The sequence below is a fragment of the Canis lupus genome, chromosome 7 (genome assembly GCF_003254725.2).
Source record: "Canis lupus dingo isolate Sandy chromosome 7, ASM325472v2, whole genome shotgun sequence".
NCBI lineage: Eukaryota > Metazoa > Chordata > Mammalia > Carnivora > Canidae > Canis > Canis lupus.
This window is the reverse complement of record NC_064249.1, coordinates 26,587,317-26,610,166: the sequence shown is the minus strand read 5'-3', so window position 1 is coordinate 26,610,166 and position 22,850 is coordinate 26,587,317. Positions and strand designations below refer to the sequence as shown.

At 36.5% G+C, this 22,850-nt stretch overlaps 1 protein-coding gene across 9 annotated transcripts in view; it reads left to right on the top strand.

Moving 5' to 3' along the window:
- DNM3 (dynamin 3) overlaps nt 1-22,850 on the top strand; it is a 555,606-nt gene that overhangs the window by 188,911 nt on the left and 343,845 nt on the right. For all 9 annotated transcript variants that reach the window (XM_049112291.1, XM_049112288.1, XM_025430309.3 and 6 more), the window contains 5 exons: nt 9,534-9,632; nt 10,209-10,369; nt 14,165-14,307; nt 17,580-17,715; nt 20,226-20,293. In XM_049112291.1, the coding sequence (XP_048968248.1) occupies nt 9,534-9,632; nt 10,209-10,369; nt 14,165-14,307; nt 17,580-17,715; nt 20,226-20,293 (607 nt within the window). The remainder of the gene's footprint in view (nt 1-9,533; nt 9,633-10,208; nt 10,370-14,164; nt 14,308-17,579; nt 17,716-20,225; nt 20,294-22,850) is intronic.

The window sequence follows — 22,850 nt, the reverse complement described above, 5'->3', positions numbered from 1 at the left end:
CCCGGCATGGAGCCTGCTTCTCCCTCTGCCTGTGTCTCTGCCTCTCTCTCTCTCTATGTCTATCATGAATAAATAAATAAATAAATAATCTAAAAAAATAAAATAGAAGCTAGAAAAATTTCAAATAAACAACCCAACTTTACATCTAAAGGAGTTAGAAAAGGAAGAACAAATAAAACCCAAGCCCAGCAAAAGGAAGGAAATAATAAAGATTAGAGCAGAAAACAAGACAAAACAAAATAGAAATATAAAAAAATAATTGAATAGATCAATAAAACCAGGACCTGGTTCTTTGATTTTGATCTTTGAAAAGACCAAAAAAATTGATAAATCTTTAGGAAGACTCATCAAAAAAGGAAGAGAGGATGCAAATAAAATCCCCAATGAAAGAGGAGAAATAACAACCAACACCATAGAAATATAAACGACTGTAACAGAATATTATGAAAGCCTATATGCCAACAAATTGGACAACTTAGAATAAATGAAAAATTCCTAGAAACATATAACCTACTGAAACTAAAGCAGGAAGAAATTGAAAATTTGAACAGATTGACTACCAGCAATGAAATTGAATCAGTAATTTAAAAACTCCCCCAAATCAAAAGTTCAGGAACAGATGGCTTTATAGGTGAACTCTATCAAACATTTAAAGAGGAGTTAATATCTATTCTTCTCAAATTATTTCAAAAAATACAAGAGGAAGGAAAACTTCCAAATTTATTTTATGAGGCCAGTATCACCCTGATACCGAAACTAGATAGACACAACAAAAAAGAGAACTACAGGCCAATATCTTTCATGAATATAGATGTAAATACCTTCAACAAAATATTAGCAAATAAAAAAGGTAAAAAAATATTAGCAAATCAAATCCAACAATAATTTAAAAAGTCATATGTCACAATCAAGTGGGATTTATTCCAAGATGCAAAGGAAGTTTAATATTTACAAAACAATCAATGTGACACATCACATCGAGAGGAAATATAAAAACCATATAGTCATTTCAGTATGTGCACAAAAAGCATTTGACAAAGTACAACATCAATTCGTGATAAAAACCCTCTGCAAAGTAGAATCTGGAGGGAACATACGTCAACGTAATAAAGCCCTTATATGAAAAATGCATAGCCAATATCATGCTTAGTAGTGAAAAACTGAGAGCTTTTCCCCTAAGGTCAAGAACAAAATAAGGATGTCCATTCTTACTGCTTTTGTTCAACATGGTACTGAAAGTCCTCATAGCAATTAGACAACTAAGGAAATAAAAGTAATCCACCTAAGTAAGGAACAAGCAAAACTGTCACTGTATAGATTACATAATGCTAAAGCCTCCACCAAAAAACACTAGAACATGAATTCAGTAAAGTTTCAGGATATGAAATCAAGGTACACAAACCAAATGAAGCACCAGAAAGTGAAATTAAGAAAACAATCCCATTCACAATTGCACCAGAAGCAATAAAATATCTAGGAGTAAACTGAACCAAAGAGGTGTAAGACCTGTACTCTGAAAACTGTAAAACACCAATGAAAGAAATTTAAGATGATGCAAAAAAAAAAAAAAAGAAAAGAAAAGGAAAGACATTCCATACTCTTGGGTTGGAGGAACAAATATTGTTAAAATATCTATACTACCCAAAGCAATCTACAGCTTTAATGTAATCCCTTTCAAAATACCGACAGCATTTTTCACAAAACCGAACAAATAATCCTAAAATTTGTATAGAACCATAAAAGATCTGGAATAGCCAAAGCAGTCTTGAAAAAGAAAAACAAAATTGGAGGAACAATTTCAGATTTTGTTGTACTACAAAGCAGTAGTAATTAGAATGATACTGGCATAAAAACAGACACATAGATAAATGGAATAGAACAGAAAACCCAAAAACAAACCTACAATTATATGGTCAATTAATCTTTGATAAAGGAGGAATGAATATACAATGGGAAGAGGACAGTCTTTTCAACAGATGTTGTTGGGAAAACTGGACAGCCATATGGAAAAGAATGAACCTGGACCACTTTCTTTCACAATACACAAAAATAAATTCCAAATGTTTTAAAGACCATTTGAGACCTAAAACCATCAAAATTCTTGAAGGGAGCATAGGCAGTAATCTGTCTTGACATTGACTGTAGTGATATTTTTCTAGATATGTCTCCAGAGGCAAGGGATATAAAAACAAAAATAAACTCTGTGACTACATCAAAATAAAGTTTCTACACAGAAAAGGAAACAGTCAATAAAACTAGAAATCAACCTGCTGAATAGGAAAGGATATTTGCAAATGACATATCTGATAAAGGGTTAGTATCCAAAATATATAAAGAACTGATACAACTCAATACACCAAAACTAAATAATCCAATTAAAAAATGGACAGAAGACACGAATAGCCATTTCTCCAAAGAAGATATACAGATCACCAACAGACACAGGAAAAGATGCTCAACATCATTCATCATTAGGGAAATGCAAATTAAAATTGCAATTAAGTATCACCTGGCAGAATGGTAAAATCACAAACACAAGAAACAAGTGTTGATAAGAATGTGGAGAAAAAGGAACCTTGTGTGCTGTTGTTGGGAATACAAATTGGTGCAGTCACTGTGAAAAACAGTATGAGGTTTCCTCAAAAAATTAAAAATATAACCACTCTATGATACAGTAATTAACCCTCTCAAAATACAAAAACACTAGTTCAAAGGATCCATGCACCCCTGTATTTCTTGTGTCGTTATTTACAATAGCCAAACTATGGAAGCAACCCAAGTGTCCATTAATAGATGAATAGATAAAGAAGATAGGTATATATACAATGGAATATTAATCAGTTATAAAAAAGAATGAAATCTTGACATTTGCAACCAAATGGATAGAGGTAGACAGTATAATGCTGAGTGAAATAAATCAGTCAGAGAAAGACAAATACCATATGATCACATTCATATGTGGAATTTAAGGAACAAAACAAATGAGCAAAGGAAAAAGAGAAAGAGAAGCCAAGAAACAGACTCTTATTTATAGAAAATAAACTTATGGTTACTAGAGGGGTGGGTGGGTGGAGGGATGAGTGAAATAGGGTATGGAGATTAAAGAGTGTACATATAATGATGAAAATAAAATGATAAAAAGGAAAAATGGGTTTGAGTTGACCAAAAAATTAAGGGAAGGGAAGGATATTTGGAGTTGAGGGGCAGCATTATGAAGATAAGTTGCCCAAGAGTGCACAGTCACATGGAGAAGTGCAACTTTTTGGGTGTGCCTGAAGCTTAGGATTGGAGTAGAGTAGGAGGCATGTTGAGAATCAAAGCTCGTGAGATCACAAATTTCATTTACTAGGTGATTTTATGCACCAAGTACTTTACATATGTTATGATAATTGTAAATTATCATAATTTACAGATTATGATAATTTAATTAATAGATTTATTATTTAATTAATAGATTTTATATTTTATGCAATTTTAAGTGGAAAGAACAGAGAGTTCCCGTATATATTCTGTCCCCAGATGCACAGCCTCCTCAACTATTAACATCCTACACCAGAGTAGTACATTTGTTATAATCAATGAACCTAGAATTGGTGTATCATTACTCAAAGTTCATTGTTAACGTTAGGGTTCACTCTTGATGGTGTACATTCCATGGGTTCTGACAAATGTGAGATGATAGGTATCAATCATTGTAATACCAGATAGAATAGTTTTCACTGCCCTAAAAATATTCTGTACTCCACCTTTTTATCACTGCCTCCCCTAACCCTTGGTAACCCTTTAAGCTTTTATCTGTCTCCTTACTTTTGCTTTCTCTAGAATGTCATATATTTGAAACCATAGACTTTGTAGCTTTTTAGATTGGCTTCTTTCACTTAGCAATGTGGATTTAAAGTTCCTCCATGACTTTTTAGGGCTTGATGGCTCATTTTCTTCAGCAGTGAATAATATTCCATTGCCTGGTTGTGCTGCAGTTTTATTTATCTATTTATGTACAGAGGACATCTTGGTTCCATCCCAGTTTTGGCAATTAGAAGTAATACTGCTATAAACATCTGTGTGCTTGTTTTTTTTTTTTTTTTTGTGGACATGTTTTCAACTCTTTGGGTAAATACCAGAGATTGCAATTACTATATCACATGATAAGAGTATATTTAGTTTTGTAAGAAACTGTTTTCCAAAATGTCTGTACCATTTTGCATTCTCAATAGCAGTGAATGAGTGTTCTTGGTACTCCATATCCTTGCCTGAATTTGATGTTGTCAGTGTTTTGGAATTTGCAACTTTAATAGTTGTTCAGTGATATCTCACTGTTATTTTAGTTTTCAATTCCCTAATGACATATGATGTGGAAACAACTTTTTGTATATATACTTGCCATCTGTACATCATGTTTGGTGAGGTGTTTGTTCAGGTCTTTCACCCATTTTTAAATCAGATTGTTTGTTTTCTCCCCTTGTATGAGTGCAAGGGAAGTTTTCTCAGATATTCACTGTGAGAATATTGAATGAGTGCTGTTAGCCTCTGTGCCATATAAGAATCAGAGTTTGGAAATGCCTTGTGTGTCTTTTTAAGGTCTTCATCAGAATTCATCAGCACTCCTCATTATGGCTCTTCTTTACTGAAGAGAAATATAATTGAAACATAGTATCACACATTATTTATTAGCTCTTAATTTAATTTAATTTTCCCTTTAGTTGGAGGGCAAATATTTTTTAAAAAATTACTCTTTACTTATTATTGTACATAACTTCTAAATCTGGAAGTTTTTATCCTTCCTGGAATTATGGACTTGAAAGAGATTTCTGGTTAGTCTTCTGTTTCTTATATGTAGATCAACAGGCCTGGGTGATGTAACTAACTTGCATAATAACAGCTAATCATTTATAGAATCTAGCTAAGAACTGGGAAGCAGAAAAATATAGTGATTAAAAATGGAATTAGTTTGTCTGGATTCCACACCCTCCAGGCTGTGAGCTTTTAGGTAAGCATGCCTTTCCTCTCCAAATCTCACTTTCCTGATCAGTGTAATTGAGAAAACAGTGGCACCTATTTCATAGAGTTGTTTCAAGTCTATGTCCAGTGCATAATCAGGACTCAATACATGGTCTCTATTGTTATTTTTATCTGAGTCTTTTAGATTCCCAGTGAAATGCTTTGAAAACATGCTACCTTTGAATCTCTTCTGGCAATGGCTTTTTAAAATCTGTCAGTGTAGGTCTCCAGTATGCCAGTAGGAGGTCATTGATTATTTTAAGCTGCCTATTTGTATAGCTGTGAAAAGAAAATAATCTCCTTTGATATTTCTGGTATACTACTAAGCATAGATTTCTCTACCTTTGCAGAGCTAAATGAGTAGTAAAGAAAATACTTTTAAAATTTAATTTTTATTTTTATTAATGTTATAAATATACATAGCTTTAAAAAAAAATCAGTCCTAAAGGCTTTTAACAAAACTATTGGTCCCTTGCCTACTCCTCCTGATTCTTGATTACTGTTTTCTGGAGGTTATCACTTTCACTTCTTTTATCTTTCTTTTGGTATTTACCTCCATGTTTCTCTGTAATCTGTTCATACTACTATTTTTGAAATTTTATTTTTAGAAATTCACTTTTGACTTCCTACTGTGGAAAAAAATTTAGCTGTCTTCTATCTCTCTCACATATCCCCATATACTAACCATACATATATACACTTACCCTCCCATGTTCTACTAATATAATTATATTTAAATATTTATGATTATGAAAATATCATTCACAGCTGAGCCCTGTGTAAATTATGATTACATTTCTTTCTTACATGATATTGTTGTCTTTGAGGTTGATAAGTTGTCTTTCTTTTTGTTTGCTTGCATAGTCCTTTATATATCCTTCAGCAGTGCATTTCTAGCTTCTCTTCCAGGAGTCTAAATCTCTTAATACTTTCAAAAATCTTAGGCATTAGGTGCTCTGTCATTTTCATTTTTTTTTTTTTCTTAGTGGGGGAAATAAATCTCAGTAATCTGTGTCCTCTCATCCTAATAGATATTGATTGCTCTCCTGGCCTAGTACTGGGATCTGCACCATCTTGAAAATTCCCTTCTTTTTTTGGTTATAGTATACATCTTGCTTCCTGAATCTCTTATTTACTATTTTGCTAGTTTGCTTTCCATGTTTGGTGAAACACATCCTTTAGTAGTTTCCAAAGAAAGAGAAAGGGAGGTAAAATATTTTGAGATTTTGCAAGTCTGAAAATATCTTTTTCTACTGTCACATTTATTGATAGTTTAGAATTCTAGGCTAGAAATGATTTTTCCCTCAGAATTTTGAAAACAGCACTCTATTGAATTTTATTTTATTTTATTTTATTTTTCTTTTCTTTTTTTTTTTTTCTATTGAATTTTAGTTTCCAGTTTGTTGCTGGGGAGACTGATGCTATAATGATCCCAAACCCTTTTTGTCATTTTCTTAACTTCTTTGGGAGCTTATTAGATATTTTATTTGTTCCCAGTGTTTTGAAATCTCTTACTACTATTGTGTGTGTGTGTGGTTTTTTTTTTCATATTATGTTGGATACTTGATGGGTTTATTCAACGCATAAATTAATCTTTCACTTACAGGATATTTTCTTGAATAGTATGCCCCCTGCCCAACTATTTCAGTTTCATTTTCTGTTTTCCTGCGATGTCAGTTATTCAGATATTGGGTCTTCTGGATTATTTCTCTAGTTTTTTCTTTTTTACTATTTATTTATTTATTTGAGACAGAGAAAGAGAATAAAATAGAGAGTGGGGGAGGAGGAGAGGGACACGGAGAGACAAAATCTCAAGCAGACTCTTCACTGGACATAGAGCCCGACACAGGGCTTGATCTCATGACCTTGAGGTCATGAACTGAGCCAAAACCTAAATTTGGTTGTTTAAACTACTGAACTACCCAGGTACTCCTATTTCTCTAGTTTTTTTTTTTTTTTAATTTTTTATTTATGATAGTCACAGAGAGAGAGAGAGAGAGAGAGAGAGAGAGAGAGAGAGAGAGAGGCAGAGACACAGGCAGAGGGAGAAGCAGGCTCCATGCACCGGGAGCCTGACGTGGGATTCGATCCCGGGTCTCCAGGATCGCGCCCTGGGCCAAAGGCAGGCGCCAAACCGCTGCGCCACTCAGGGATCCCTATTTCTCTAGTTTTAAACAAGTTTTTCTATTATTTACTTCTGTTTTTTTTTGTTTTCTGGAAGAGTTTCTAACTTTGTACTCCAACCATTCTCTTAACATTTAAAATTTTTTCTACTCTTATATTTTGTTACTGAAAATTCTTTTTGTTTGTTTGAATGTTTCCTTTTATGACATTCTATTTTTGTCCCATGGACACAATAACCTCTCCTTTTTCTCTAAGGACATTAATAAAATAATAAAGTTTTCTTTTATATTTTGTATTGTCTTTGTTTTCTTCAGTTCTATTTTATAATATTTGTTTTGGTCTCAGAGACTCTCCTTGGCTATCCATTAACATTTAAAATCATTTTTTAAAAATTTTTATTTTTTATTGAAGCATGGTTGATGTACAATATTGTATTAGTTTCAGATGCACAACATAGTGATTCTACAACTATATAAATCACAGAATGCTATAATAAATAAGTCACTTATAGGAAATATATTTAATAATATGTTATATTAATATTATAATAATTTTGTATGATGACAGTTGGTAACCTACACTTATTGATTATATTTAAAAGTGAAATATTATCAGGTGATTGGAAATTCTCTGTGGGTGTGCTTGACTAAATGAGTTATAGGCTTCACAGTAGGATGATTTATTGGGCTGTCTTAATTGGAGTTCCACTGAATTTTAATGTCTACGTTTTCCTCTAAGAATGGTTAACTTCCCCAGACAGTTTTTTCAATCTCCTGCATTGGGGGTTAAATTCTACCAGCCATTTTTTTCTTAAACTGGACTAGGCAGAGAGGTCCTGCCATACAGTATATTGAATTTCACTTAATCACCCTCTTCTAATACCTGATGCCCCTACTTGGGCCAAGTGCCCATTAGTTCAGTTTTCCATAGTTCAGTGCTTCCAGGGAGTATACCTGCGCTGTCCTGCCAGGTCGGACCAGGGTGGATCCTAGCTATGTTATCCATAGAAATCTCACTGCTTTCATCCAGCACTTTTGTTTTCAGCCTCAACTGCCCCCACTACTCTCCATTATTGTCAGAGCTGTTGGTCTCCCTGAACCTTTCTGAGAGGCTGTGATGTAAATTATCCAGCTTCTGGGCTTCTCCTGTTGTTGGCTTTCTTGGATTCAATTTTCCTCTTTCTCTAGTCTGTTAAGTTAGTTAGTAGTTATTCTGCTGGGTTTACAATTTCAAAATGTTTCTTCAGTCCTCTCCTATTTTCTTTGACTTTCTTGGTTTAAACCTTCTTTACTTTTAAAATTCTTTGTATTGTGAAAAGCAGTATATTGATTAAAGGCATGGGCTCTGGATGCCTAGACCTACATCTTTGTATGACCTTGGGAAAGCTACTTAATCTCTTTCTGCATTAGTTTCCTCATCTTAAAAAAAAAACAGTAGTTGGAATCGTTTTTAAGATTAAATGATTTAATCTTTCTAAGAGCAAATGATTTAAGACATATAAAGTATGTAAAACCTAGTTGGCCTAATAAATATTAGCCATTTTAAAGTGGTTTCAGATAAAAAGATAAAAATGTGTTCAATTTATCATGTTTTACTGGGTGTCCAGAGAAATGCACTTAAAAATATGAATGCCTAGGCGAATATTGTTCATTTTATCTAGTGAAGAAAGCAATGGGCAAACACAGTGTATCTGATGTGCTACATAAAATGTCTAGGTTTTATGTTGTTTTTATTACTGAAAAGTACCTTGAAGATTAAGGTTTCCAATTCTTTATATTACAGGTAGGAAAACAGACCCCGAGAAGAGAGTTAAATAGCTTGCCTTGAGACCAGAATCCAAGTATTAGGATTCCTAGTTTGGTCTTCTTTTCGTTAAGTCATATATCTTTTTCTAAGGAACAGGGAATGCTGTGAGACTTTATTTCTGGTGATGATGCTATCCTATACCTAACTTTCTTCTTATTTGTCTGTCAAGTACTTGGAACTGGCTCAGTAATAAGCTCTGGTTTATGACACACTCTCTTATTGATCCTACTTATTTATTTTCAATAAGGTAATATGTAAAAACATTAAAGCCCATGGAGGAAAATTTTAAGTGTATAATTTCCATGTGTGCATGGTACAACAATAAATATACATATTTAAAATTATTGGCTGATATACTATTCAGTTTTTTTCTCTCTTGAAGTGAAAGTTATCTTATGGATAGGTGGTTTTACAACTCTCCTTCTCATCACATCTGAATTCACCAGACCAGGGTAGCAGTGGATTAGAAGACAAAGTAAGACAGAGAGAAACAGGAAAAGGACCAAACACATGAGTGCCTGTACTTAGCATTGGTAGGGACATATGTATTTCTAAAATGTGTTAGTCTTCTGAAAACTGTAATATTGGGTTTGTTTGTGATGCAGGTTTAAGAACCATTGGAGTCATCACCAAATTGGATCTTATGGATGAAGGAACAGATGCCAGGGATGTTCTAGAGAACAAGCTGCTGCCTCTTCGCAGGGGTAATGTACCATGTCCTATAGAGAGGACTTCCTTTGATGATGTGGCAGAGAAACCATTGGGAAACCAATGGCAAGCTTGGTTTTATGCCTTCAAAGTTGTGGGGAATATATTTGTGATTAGTTATACTTTTTCTGGAATGGCATAATGTTTCCAAATGATATATTGAAAATGATCCAAAGGGAGAACTATTCCTTAAAATAACAGGAATAAGAAAACAGGAAAAAGAAGGAGTTTGGAGGGAGGGTATAAATATTCATCATAAACTGCATAAATATATACTGTTCTGTTTTAAGTGTGACTTGTTTACTTGGCCACCATATGACAAAACTGCTAAGGGAGACACTGTTAAAATGTACGGAGCTCTTAAGGGCAAACACATTACTGTGTTAATGCTAAAAAAGTGTCATTAGCCATCAGCCAGCCTTTGTTTAATACTGATGACTTAAATGGAGTGTTCAGTTCTTCAGTCCTTAAAAATAATTTTGCTTTTCTTATTCAGCCTGTTTGAGAGCCTTAAAATCTCTCCAGAATAAACAACAAGTGTCCCAAACCCCATTGTATGTGTTCTGTTTCAGGCTATGTAGGGGTGGTAAATAGAAGCCAGAAGGACATAGATGGGAAGAAGGACATTAAGGCTGCCATGTTGGCCGAAAGGAAATTTTTTCTCTCACATCCGGCGTATAGACATATTGCTGATCGGATGGGGACCCCACACCTGCAGAAGGTCCTTAATCAGGTAAAGACCTTTCTCAAGCAAAAATTATGAAATATTAAGTGACTATTGGAATTCATATTTTTAATTTCAATATTAATTTTTTTCCAAAATAAGACATTTGGCTTAATTGATAGGAATTAAAAATGAATATAAATACTTAGTCCTACACTACTTTAATGTTATCGAAAGAATACTGCTCAAAGCAGAAATAAACACTTATTTAGGAACAGTGAACAGGGTATATATTAGCACCCACTTTACTCATAATATGTAGTTATCTTAAGAAACTAAACTTGTATATCTCTGAAAGGTTGATTTCTTGGGATCTGTTTTTAAAATGTCAACATGTAATGGTTAGGTTAGATTTATTTTTAAAATTTTTTTATCGTTTTTGTTTAGGATTGATTTGTTCCTTAATTTAAATTCTTAAAAATAAAAAAATCCGTATAAGAAATCATTGATCTCCATTCATCTAAGAGGTTTTTGCAGACTCCTTTCCCTGAACAGTAGACTTGGGCCACCAACTTCCCACATTCCATGCACTTACATACTTGCGTAAAACCTCATGCGCTTACTTGGTTACATATTTTCCATCTCCTAGGGAAGTTAAGCATCATCCTTAGTGTGTGCAGGGTCTCCTCCCTGAGTTTTGATTATGTTGATTCAGATGGTGAACAGCTTTTCTCACAAATAGAATCATAGGATATGCTTTAATGTTTATGAACTTTGTCAACCAATCAAGTCGTTATTGAATGTCCTGATTGTTTGCTCCCGAAAGCTATCTTTAGAGACTAACACAATAGCAGGCTACTTGTAATACTGTACCTGAACCATTTGGGCAAAACAATTGAAGAAGTTTTAGAAAATAAAAAAGTGGTGGTATACTTCTATTTTAAGTGGCATAACAGACCTCATGTAAGATTTGTGCTTTTTATCTAAGGGTAGATGAGTATGTATGTATGTATGTATGTATGTATGTATGTATTTATTTAAAGATTTTATTTATTTGAGAGAGAGACTGGGAGAGAGCATGAGCAGGGGGGAGGGGCAAAGGGAGAAGGAGAAGCACTGAGCAGGGAGCCTGATGTGGGACTCGATCCAATGACCTTGGGATCATGACCAGAGCTGAAGCAGATACTTAACTGACTGAGCCACCCAGGGGTCCAGTAGATAAGAATTTAGAAGTCATGAGGTGGTGTTATGGTTGTATCATTTAACGAATATGAATATATTTTAGAGAAGGAACATTGATTTGTCACACAAAAGGCATAATATTCTACCAATGTATTTAGCTGGTAAAAATCTTTTTGGATTACTGCTTTCATGCCTGTATTGATCTAAGAAAAATATAAACTGAAAAATTCTTAGAGAAAAATCACTAAGGTGATTAGGAAGATTAAAGTTGGAAATAAATAAGGTTGTGAATACTAGAAAAGTAGAAAGAATATGACTGGCCATTTGGTTATACAAATGATCCCTAAACTATGACATAACTGGATTCTGGTTGACTGAAAACTGAATGAATTTTGTACTGAAGATCTCTCTTTTCTTGGATAATCACTTTCTTTTTTATTGCTTCAGGGATCTTCATACTGTTTGAAACTAGGATACTTTTATGGCTGATTCAATGTGCACCAATACCTCTGGCCCTGAGGGACAGTTTCTATGGCGAAAACTGGAACAGAACATGACATTTTTGAGTCATTATGACTGGAGGGCAGAGGATGAGGGAGTGAGTTATAAGAGACGAATTTGGAGAAGTAGGCAGAGGCTGGATCCTGTAATGTTTATAGGCAAGTTAAAGATTTTTGTTCTTATCCTAAGAACAGTGGGGAGTGAGTCATTTAAGGCATCTGAGTAGGGAGATTACACAATCATATCTGTGGATTAAAAATGATCATGGTGGTTGCAGATAGGAAGATCAAGAGTAGACATGAGAAGTTAGAAGTAAAGTGAGAATGATGGTAGTTTGGCTTGGTTAGGGCCAGTGAAGATGAAAAAAAGCAGAATTGAGAAATGTTTAGGAAAATCAAGAACTTGGTGGTAGATTAATTCTGGTGGGTTATGGAGAGGTGAGGTCAAGGATTTGTTCCAAGTTCCCATATTGTTATGAAGTCAACAAGATGGAGAGCCCTAAAAGGAAGATTAGGTGATTGATTTCAGATATACTGAGGTTGAGGTGTCATTGACACATCTAAGAGAAGTAAAGTCCGTAGTCTAATACATAAGCCTACAGCAAAGATTAGAAGTCTGGTCTGTAGATAATGCATTGGTAGCCACAAGTGTTTGGATATTTATTAAAGCTATGAATAGAATAAGATTACTGTAGGAAAGAACAGAGAGTGGACAAAGAAGAAGGTTAAGACTCAGATTTGAGGAATATTGATATTTACAGGTCTGGTGGAGGGGGATGACTTGGCAAAGGAGATGTAAAGGGTATATTTGAAAGGTTAGGAGAAAAATGGGAGGAGCTAGGGTCATCAAAGCCAAGGAAAGAAGTGGTTTAGAAAGTCAAGAGTGGTCCAGAGTGTTGCTTTGCTGTTGAGATATCTGAGAAGCAAGAAGTGGAAACCATGTGTTTTTATCATTTACCACTCACATGGCAGGCAGGTGGCTACTAGTATCTCATGGTTACTGATCCTTTTAGACTTGAGGATTTGTGATGTTGCTACTGGGAATGCAGTTCTCTCCATTCTTTTGTTTTCTGCTTCAAAGCCATAATAACAGCATGCTGGGGAATATCTTAAATCATAACTGTGGGCAAAGGTATAAGCTAGTAATGAACTATTAACATCTAAATAACTATAGATGTATTGAATAGATATATTCAAGTAATCTCAGATAAACATGAAAATGATTTAAAATGGTTTCTTTAGTCGGTGGATATTTATTCCCCTTTCAAATTATTATTCTTTTTCCTGCATTTCTGTGAAGTTTAAATTCTCTTTCCTTTGATTCCAAGTTTATTACTTAACCAGTTCAAGAAGATGATCTTTTTTTCCCTTTCTTTATTTCTTTTTTTTTAAATTTAGACTTTTTTTTTAAACTGGATTATAATAGAAAGAACATAAGGCTAACCAATCTGGGTTATATCCCACCTTTATTCTTAACTAATAATGTACTCATAGACAATCTCTTAGAGAATTTTTCAATCTTCTGAGCTTGAGGTGCCGGCAGATGATCTCAGCAGAAATGCCAAGTGGATGGTTAGGTAAAGAAAGCAGCAGCAGAGAGAGAGTTTTCCTTTGCTAGACATGGAGCTTTCGTATGCAAACTGCTGAAGGCATCAGCCAGTGAACAACCACCACTGGACTGAGGCCTAGAGGCAGGGCAAGAGGAAGCACTCGAGCTGCAAAATGGAAGGGAAGTTAACAGCTGATAAATAGGTGCCTACAGGTTCCACTAGTGTGGTCTTGCGACATCTGGCAGCACCTGTAACTTTCCAGTTTCTTCATTTCTAACTACATTTTAACATAAGGCTCCTTTCTACAATCTAGGTAATCTGACAAATCAATCCATGCTCAAGTTATTAGGCAGTCTCATTGGTAACATTAGGTGCATTTTAACAGGATATTTCCAGCCAGGCATAAAGAGGTAGACCAGGCAAGTGACTCCAAATGAAGGAATTTGGAGCATCTCCTTAAGGTCAGGAGAGAGTTGGAGCTCCTTCTCATTATTACCTACATAGTCTCAAAGGTATATATGTATATGATTTCTAAGTTTTAAATGATTAGGAAAACAGTGAAGGTCAATTTTTTGTTTCACGAGTTAATTTTAATTTGTTATATCTACATGATTTTGTTTTGGTTTATTTAGCAACTTACCAACCACATTCGAGATACCCTGCCAAACTTCCGAAACAAACTACAGGGGCAGTTGCTCTCCATAGAACATGAAGTAGAAGGCTACAAAAACTTCAAGCCAGAAGACCCCACCAGGAAGACCAAAGCATTGCTGCAGTGAGTCACCTTTCCCTTCCCTCGTTCAGCATTTGAAACTAATTTCTTCGGTTTGCTTTTGCCTTGGTCTCTTTTTTTTTTTTTTTTTTTTTTAATTTTTTATTTATTTATGATAGTCACACAGAGAGAGAGAGAGAGGCAGAGACACAGGCAGAGGGAGAAGCAGGCTCAATGCACAGGGAGCCCGACATGGGATTCGATCCTGGGTCTCCAGGATCGTGCCCTGGGCCAAAGGCAAGCGCTAAACCGCTGCGCCACCCAGGGATCCCTGCCTTGGTCTCTTTGTCATGATATTTTTGAGGTTTAACAGAAGAAGCAAGTAAAGTGTAGAGACTCAGTGTATGTTATACAATGAGCCTTGAGTCTTTATGTGATCTTATTCTGTTCCTATAAATTGAACCAGTTGTCCATCCCCATGCACAATTTCCCTGTGCTTTTATAATTGGATTCTGTAAATGAGTAAAACCAATAGTGATAACTCAGTAGGGTTTTTGCCCATAGTCTTTAGAAGTGGACAAAGCTCCTGTCAAAAATGTCATCTGTATTATACAACTGTTTCTACTGATGTCACTCGCACTTATTATCTTCTTATGTTAGTCATTTCATGTGATTTATCTGTGAACGTTTTTCAGTGGAATGAGAACCAAGGCTTTAATAATTAAAATGTGGGTGACAAAGCCCATTTAAATTTCTTTCACCTTTTTTTAGTAATGACTTTCACGTAGCTCTTTTAAAACATAGATGTGAAACCTGCCAAGTATCTTTTTACACCTTCATGATCTTCCCATCTTATCTTGGGTTACTAGGTATCCCTGAGAGGCCTTGGGTAGGACAGCAGAGTTGTTAGAGAATCACCATCTCCTTATGTCTTTTATCTTTGTTCTGTTTTCTGGCCCCTCCCAGTCTCATCTGTCCTCTTATCCTTATGCTGCAACTTACATCAGTTTCCTCTCAACCAGAAGACCCCTTGCCCAGCTGATAGCCCAGGACATCCCAAGTCCATTTTCCAAGATGATGCTTGCTCCCTCTTGCTGTCTCTTCTTACTGTGCAACCTTGCAATCCAGATGCCCTTAATTTGGTGCTGAAAATGCATGAGAAGATCCCTTTCTTTGTGGAGATATTTCTAAATGCTCAAATTATTTAAGTAAAAATTTAATGTAACATTTTATGTTTCCTCATTTAAAAACATTATGGAATCATACAGTGGAAAGAATTTTTTCTTGGATTCAACTCTTTTCCTAGTTTATCTTTTCTTTTTATTCTTGGCCTTGGTTAAGCTACTATAAAAACTCTTCAAGTTACAGAGAAAAGAAAGCTATTTCTGTTTAGGCTCTAGGTCATCATCTTAACATCAACTGAAACTACTCTCCTTACAAATACTAGGCTTGCCTCTGTGATTCCATTGGACTCAGATTACAGAATTTTCCACATCTGGATTCTTCCCTTGTAGGGGGCTGATTAGCTCCTTCCTCTCTCCTTACCTCCCTTTCCTTTTTCTTTCCTTTCCCCTTTTCTGCCTGCCTCTCTTCTTGCCTTCCTATCATCTCTTTGTGTTTGACTTGGTGTCTGGCTCTGTGCTATCTACTGGAGATTCAACAACAGATAAGACTTTTGCTATCAAGGAGAGGCTACAATAGAGCAAGGGAAAGAGACATATAAGCAACTGTGTTAAAATCTGATAAATGCTATGTTTCTGGTAAGTATAAAATGTTAAGGGAGGACAAATGAGGAAGCAATTACAGGTGAGGAAGGTTGTGAGTTCACAGAAGAAAAGGTACTTTACTGAGAACCTAATGTAGGGGGGAGTTTGTCAGGTGGAAGAGGAGGACAAGAGAATAGTGTGAAATTGTTTATAGCTTGTTGTAGTGGGCCAATGGGCTGGAGTGTAGGCTGGAAGGAAAGCAGTGGCTGGAGGTTTAATTTCCTAAAATTTCCCAGCATTCAGTGCTTCCTCAAGTGTATACCTTCTCAGGTGGTTAAAAATTAGATTAATATTTGCATTTGCATAAACATAGTTACCTGGTCCAATTGTATTCTGAATTTTCTGGCCTATGTAACTTGCAGTTTTAATTCATCCGTGGTTTTGATGAAAGAGAATAAAAGATAAGTCTTCAATGGTTTGACTTTTTCCTGTTGAATTTGAAAGTATTACCCTCATGCCAAAATTAGAGTTTCTACACTAGCAATCGAAAATGTAAGTAAGTTGCTGTTTTCTCCCTGTAATATTTTTCTTTGTTTTTACCAACCACCTTAAGGTAATTCATTCCTTCATTGAAGTTATTGAGTACCTCTTGAATATTGGGCAGGGGGAGATAAATAAAATTCATGGTTCTTGCTTTTAGGAGAGAGACTGGCAGGTGAACAAGGGTGAGGGGCTCTACTAAGTGTTGTGTTGAAAATAAGTACAGGAGAGGAGGAAGAGAGTCCCTTTACCTGACGGCAATGAGGAATGGTAGTGGATAGGACCGTGGAAGGTTTCCTGGGAAAACTAATGCTTGAACTGATTCTTGAAGGACAGATACAAATTAGCCAGGCAGGGAAAGCAAGGAACAGAGAAAATGATGTTCTGAGCAGAAAGAAAAACAAGTGTAGAAGCACAGAGCATGGTACACATAGGGAACTGCAAATACAATTTTTATGGTTGGCTTAGAAGGTGAACGTGGACGAGTAGTGAGAGATGGAGCATCCAGGGCCAGACCATGGAGCATCTTGCATAATGGGTTAAGGAATTTTAATTTTATTATCAAATTGTGGGGAATCATTGAAAAACAAGGCTAGAGCTAGTTGTGGAGTAGGGTGGAGGTCACCAGTTAGCATTGTTCTGGCAGAGGGAGGTCTGTGATGTTGGGGCAGGGAACAGAGCTCACAGAGAATGAAGGGGCTCATCTGAAGCATTTAGAACACAAAGTGAGTGCAATGTCATAGGAACCGAGGTACATTTTGACTATTCTATATAAAGTTTTATTGTTTAATTCTTAATTTCAGTCTTTTTAAATGCCAACTTATGTTTTCGACTAAATGGGCAGGATGCATCTAATGACACAGATATTTAAGATATATATTTTAATTAAATGCCTAAAATAAATCTTAATAACATGTATGTCATATAATTACATTTTTGAGTGCTGAATAGAGTGCAGTGTTAATTCTGCCAGTAGGTGCCACTAAGAACACTAGGAAAGGATTCTAAAGGCTCACCACAGTGAATTAAAATGAGAAATGCAAAGCCTTATAACTTTAACTTGAGTTTTTTTCTCTTTCACAATTATAGGATGGTTCAGCAATTTGCTGTGGATTTTGAGAAGAGAATTGAAGGGTCAGGGGATCAAGTAGATACCCTGGAGCTCTCAGGAGGGGCTAAAATCAATCGTATTTTCCACGAACGCTTTCCTTTTGAGATAGTAAAGGTTTGTACCAAGTATTATTTCTTTCCTTTCACTTTTTCATTTACATGTTCTGTTCTACATAACTGTTCATAAAATGTTTATGTGAGTGGTATAGGACTAAAATCCTTGAACAAAAATCCCCATACTCAGGTGCTGAAATTTAGGAGAGAAATATTTTCTTCCTGATGGTCCTGATTTTATTAATTTAATAGGATCTAACAACATTTCAAGTTATTTCAACAAATACTAATTGAGTTATTATGAAGTTTATTTGTTGTCTGACTAATTTAATAATGTTTCTTGAGCACCTATTCTGTGCCAAAATTCTAGGTGCCAGTGAGCAAGACAGAGGCACTGTCTGGTGGGAAAAGGGAGGAAATTTTACAATAGACAAAGTAAAAAAACATCAAGTGTTGTTATGTAACACAATGTTAGGGAGAACGAGGGAGGCGGAGTTGAGTGAGCCACTTATTAAAAATATTTATTTGTTTACTTTAGGCACAGAAGGAGAGAGAGACAGGCAGGAGCAGGAGGGGTAGAGGGAGAAGAAAAGAGAATCTCAAGCAGGCTCCACACTGAGCAGTGCTTGATCCCAGGACCCTGAGATCATGACCTGAGCTGAAACCAAGAGTCAGACGCTTAACCAACTGTGCCCACCCAGATGCTCTGAGTGAGCCACTTTTGATAGGATGTTTTAGGTGAAGTCCTTCTGAGTAGAGGACATTGAAAGCATGACTAGAATGTCATGAAGAAATCAGCTGTAAGGATCTTGGGAAGATGATCATTCAAGGCACAGCTGAGGATGAGGCCTTAAAGCAAGCATCTGTCCAATGGGTAGAGAAAGAGTGGGTAGAGAATAGATGGGGCCAGTATAGAGCTGATGGAGGAGAGAAGGGCATGCTGTGAATTCAGAGGAAGGAAGTTTCCAGTTTATGCAAGGCCTTCCAGGTTGCAGTGAGGTGTTTACATTTAATAATGAGAAGTTAAGGGAGAGTTTTAAGAAAAGGTATGACCTGATTTGGTGGATAATTTTAAAAGAACACTTTGTAGGCTCAATTGTAAAGGGGCAAGAGAGTTGATTCAGGGAGAAAAGTTTGGTGAGTTAAACAGTAGGGTCAGAGCTCCTAGGAGTGAATCAACTTTCTGTGGTGCCTAAAGTTTATACAATTTGGGGGGAGCCCTTGAAGGGGAAGAATACAAAATTATAAACATAGAGTTAGGCACAGGGTCTTGGAAGGTGCTTATGCAAGAGGGAAGCCCTGAAACTTAATCTTCTTTAGCTTCCTAGTAAAAATGCTCTAGAAGAGAGGATGGAGAAAGTGATTGGATTTGTGATTTTGAGGGTAGGGTCAGTAGGGCTTGGACTGGTATGGGGGATGCAAAAAAGAAGATTCAAGGTGACTCCTGAGGCTTAGGCTTGAACAATGGCAAATCATAGATGGGGAAACTGAGCAAAAGCTGAGTTTGTGTAGAGGTATGAACTGAGAGAGTTTTATTTTCGCCAAGTTTAGTTTGGCTTGCCCAAGAGGGCTAAGTAGTACTAGGGACTCTGTTACTTGCTTCACATACAGAAGAGGGTGCTCATGTCTTGCTGTGGGAGGTAAATTGGTAAATAGATCATTTCATTAAAATGTGCTAAGGGGTAACCTTGAGCCTACAGACCTGAATCCCATACTGAGTGCATGAGGGAGCCTGGCTTCTGAGCTGAGTTTGCAAGGATGAACAGCTAGGCAAGCAGGAGGGGGTTAGGGTCTGGGGTTGTTACAGATAGAAAAGGAGGAATGGTGAAAGCTGAGCTGTGGGCTGCGGGGTGTGGTAGGAAACTAAAGCAGTTCATTGTTTGATGGTATAAAGTGTGAGGGGAAAAATGGATAGACAATGAGGCTGGGGAGGCAAAATCTTAGAAGTCAAGGGCTGAACCAAATGTGCTCTTGATATCCCTTTTAGGTCTAAGCTCCATGACACTTTGATCCCAATTCCAAATATATTTAGAGTACCTGGAATTTCTGGGAGATTTTTATGCAGTCATCTATCCTGCCTTGGATTGGTAAAATATTATTAATTTCCTCTTGTAAAGAGGCCTTGAATGCAGGTGGTTAAAATGGCCATGGAGAAAAGACAGCCATTGTTAATCTCAGCCCAGCTGGACCACTGGTGCATGTCAGGTGACACTCTTATTTATGCGTTTGTCTGTGAATAAATACATTTACTACATTCAGCAGAAGAATGAAGAATTGTATATTTCAAATGAATGGCCAGATTTATGTCCAGAAGGCATTCTTTATGCATAGCGCTCCTATCTATAACAGACTTAAAATCCACTATGCTAAAATTCCCAGAAATCCCCAATGTTCTATGTTGCCTTGAACTTTATATAAACAGATGTTTTGACCATCTGGGTTTAGGTTAGGAGACACATGAGTATCCATTTATTAATAACTAAGTCAAGTTATTCTCATTTTTAAATATTCAACAATATTATTATTCAAAGGAATTAAGTGTCATAACTGTGGCTCATTTTGCATCTGCAGATGGAGTTCAATGAGAAAGAATTACGAAGAGAAATAAGCTATGCAATCAAAAACATACATGGTATCAGGCAAGTGATTTACATTTTCCTCGTCTTCTGTTCAAGCTACTAAAAGAAAATTAATAATTATAAATGGCTAGTGAAGTAGCCTTTTTGTCATCTGAGCAGGGGAGTACAGAGATAGAAGTAGGAAATAGGAGACTCTAGTTTGAGTTTAATGGTGATTTCCTGTATTGTCACACTCACAAAAGAAAAGACTTTACAATTTAAAAAAAAGCAGGAACACTTCCTGCATCCACAGCACTGTGCTCTGTATAGTTAGGGATATACTGGTGAGTAAGACCTTGTTCTCCAGAGCCTTGCATTTTAGGGAGGGAGGCCTGACCTACTCATAAGTGATCATGACTTAACACAGAGGCAGGACAGATAAATTTCTGCTGGAGTTGTGGGGTAAGATTGGGTAAGATTAATGAAGGTGGTGGCTTTTGAGTTGAACCTACCTGGATAGAGAAAAAGAATGATTTCGACAGGCAATGGTGTGCTGTGGGTTTACACATACGTGTGTGTTGTGTGTGTGTGTATGCATGCACACATGTGAAACATGGGAGGCTGGAGATTATTGAGGCAGGAGAATAAAAGAGAGAGCTTACAGTGGACAGAGTAGTGTGAGCAAAGGCACAGAAGAGGTAAAGTACAGCAGGGATTCGTGGAGCAGGGAGTCATGCATTTTCACTGAGGGAGGGCAGTGGGACACGAGACTGCGAGGGGAGTTTGTATCTTGTGTGGAAGTTTGTGGGGGATTTCCCCTTGTATCAAATGGGATTATTTTCACTTTCTTTAAAGCACTGTCATAAGAAAAAAAATGAATTTAGCACACACATTTCTTGAGTTCATCTGCCAAATTTAATGGAGTATATTTAAATGTCCTGATTTTAAGATATTGAACTTAGGTTGCTTACTTCATAGATGATCTCATAGGAAGGAGATGTCCCCCTGTCTGTTGGCCGTTGTCTCTCGGCTTCTGCCACAGGGCTAAGTTGAGACCATTTTGGGGACAGAACCTGAGAGGGCAAAGCTTGACACTGAGTGTACAAGTGAAAGGACTTATGACATTTGAATTTCCTGTCATTTTAACATTCAGACAACCTGCTCTGCAAGCTGCAAAAAGGATAGGTAAATACACAGTCACAAAGTAAAAGGGAGAAAACATTCTATAACCAAATCCAGTATTTTTCTCTTATTGTCAACAGGATTTCCAAGTTCTCTATTAATTCTATTCTGTCTTCCTCAAATCTGGAATACATTAAGTATAGAAGCTGTGTCTTGCTCTTGAGCTGGGCAGGGCTAGTATTTGAGCATGTCAATCTGATAAGTGCAGTGAAAGCAAATCACATTTTTGGGGGTCCCAAACTGTTCTTATATTCACTTACTTTGCTGTAAGTGTAAAATGCAATACTTTTACTTGGCTTTTATAACTCCTTATCAGATACATTTTTGTTGAATGTAGCTGCAAAAGCTCAGTAGTTCAGTTTTGAAGGTTTTGGAATTACGTGCATTGCAAAAGAATAGGTGGGTTGTTATTTATTATTCTGGAATTAATTTGCTTGTAAGATGATAAGAAGTGCACAGTGTCCTGAGAATAAGATATACTAATGGATGGCATGATGATTTAGGCTTTTAAATACACTTAATTTGAAAAATTTGGTTTCTGACTGATTGCTAGGTATCAAAATAACAGAAGCCATCTTTGTCCACTGCAGACCTAATGGCCCTTCTGTGTTCCGTAAGCACTGTGTGCCAGTGATGAGCACGGGAGAAAGATGGTCCTTGTGAGGCAAAGACAAATGCAATAATGACCTTTCCACCAGGGTAGTAATGGGACTATGTGTGTTCAGACCACTGCAATGCAAAATAGGATGTTGGGGTTCGGAGAAGGAAGACCTTGTCATGGCAGGATTGGAGAAGGCAAGCTGTAGGAAGTGGTTGTTTTTGATCTGGGCTTTGAAGCACAGGTGGGACTTGGACGGGCTGAAAGTGTGGGGAGGGTGAAGTGAATCTCACGGATGGTGGCAAAGACAGAGAATGTTAGTATGAGTATGTTTGTGGAAAGGCCAAGGATTGGGTTTGGCTGAAACATAGGGTGCATGAAAGGGAGGAAGCAAATAGCTGGAACGGAAGGTTAGGGTCAGACAGGGAAATTTTTTTTTTTTTTTTTTTTTTTTTTAAAGATTTTATTTATTTATTCATGATAGTTACACAGAGAGAGACAGAGAGGCAGAGACACAGGTAAAGGGAGAAGCAGGCTCCATGCAGGGAGCCCGACGTGGGATTCGATCCTGGGTCTCCAGGATCGTGCCCCGGGCCAAAGGCAGGCGCCAAACCGCTGCGCCACCCAGGGATCCCAGACAGGGAAATTTTTAATGTTAGACCAAACAGTGTGGATTTTATTCTGTATCCAAGGTGGAGAAATTTCAAATTATAATATAGTAGGATCACTACAGTAAGAAAACGAGGTGAGCATAAGGTGATAAAGTAAATGATTAGAAGGGACCAGAATAAAGCTGCTGTAAGGGAAGGGTGAAAGGAATTTCCCAAAAGAAGCATCACTGAATTGAGTGGTGAAGGA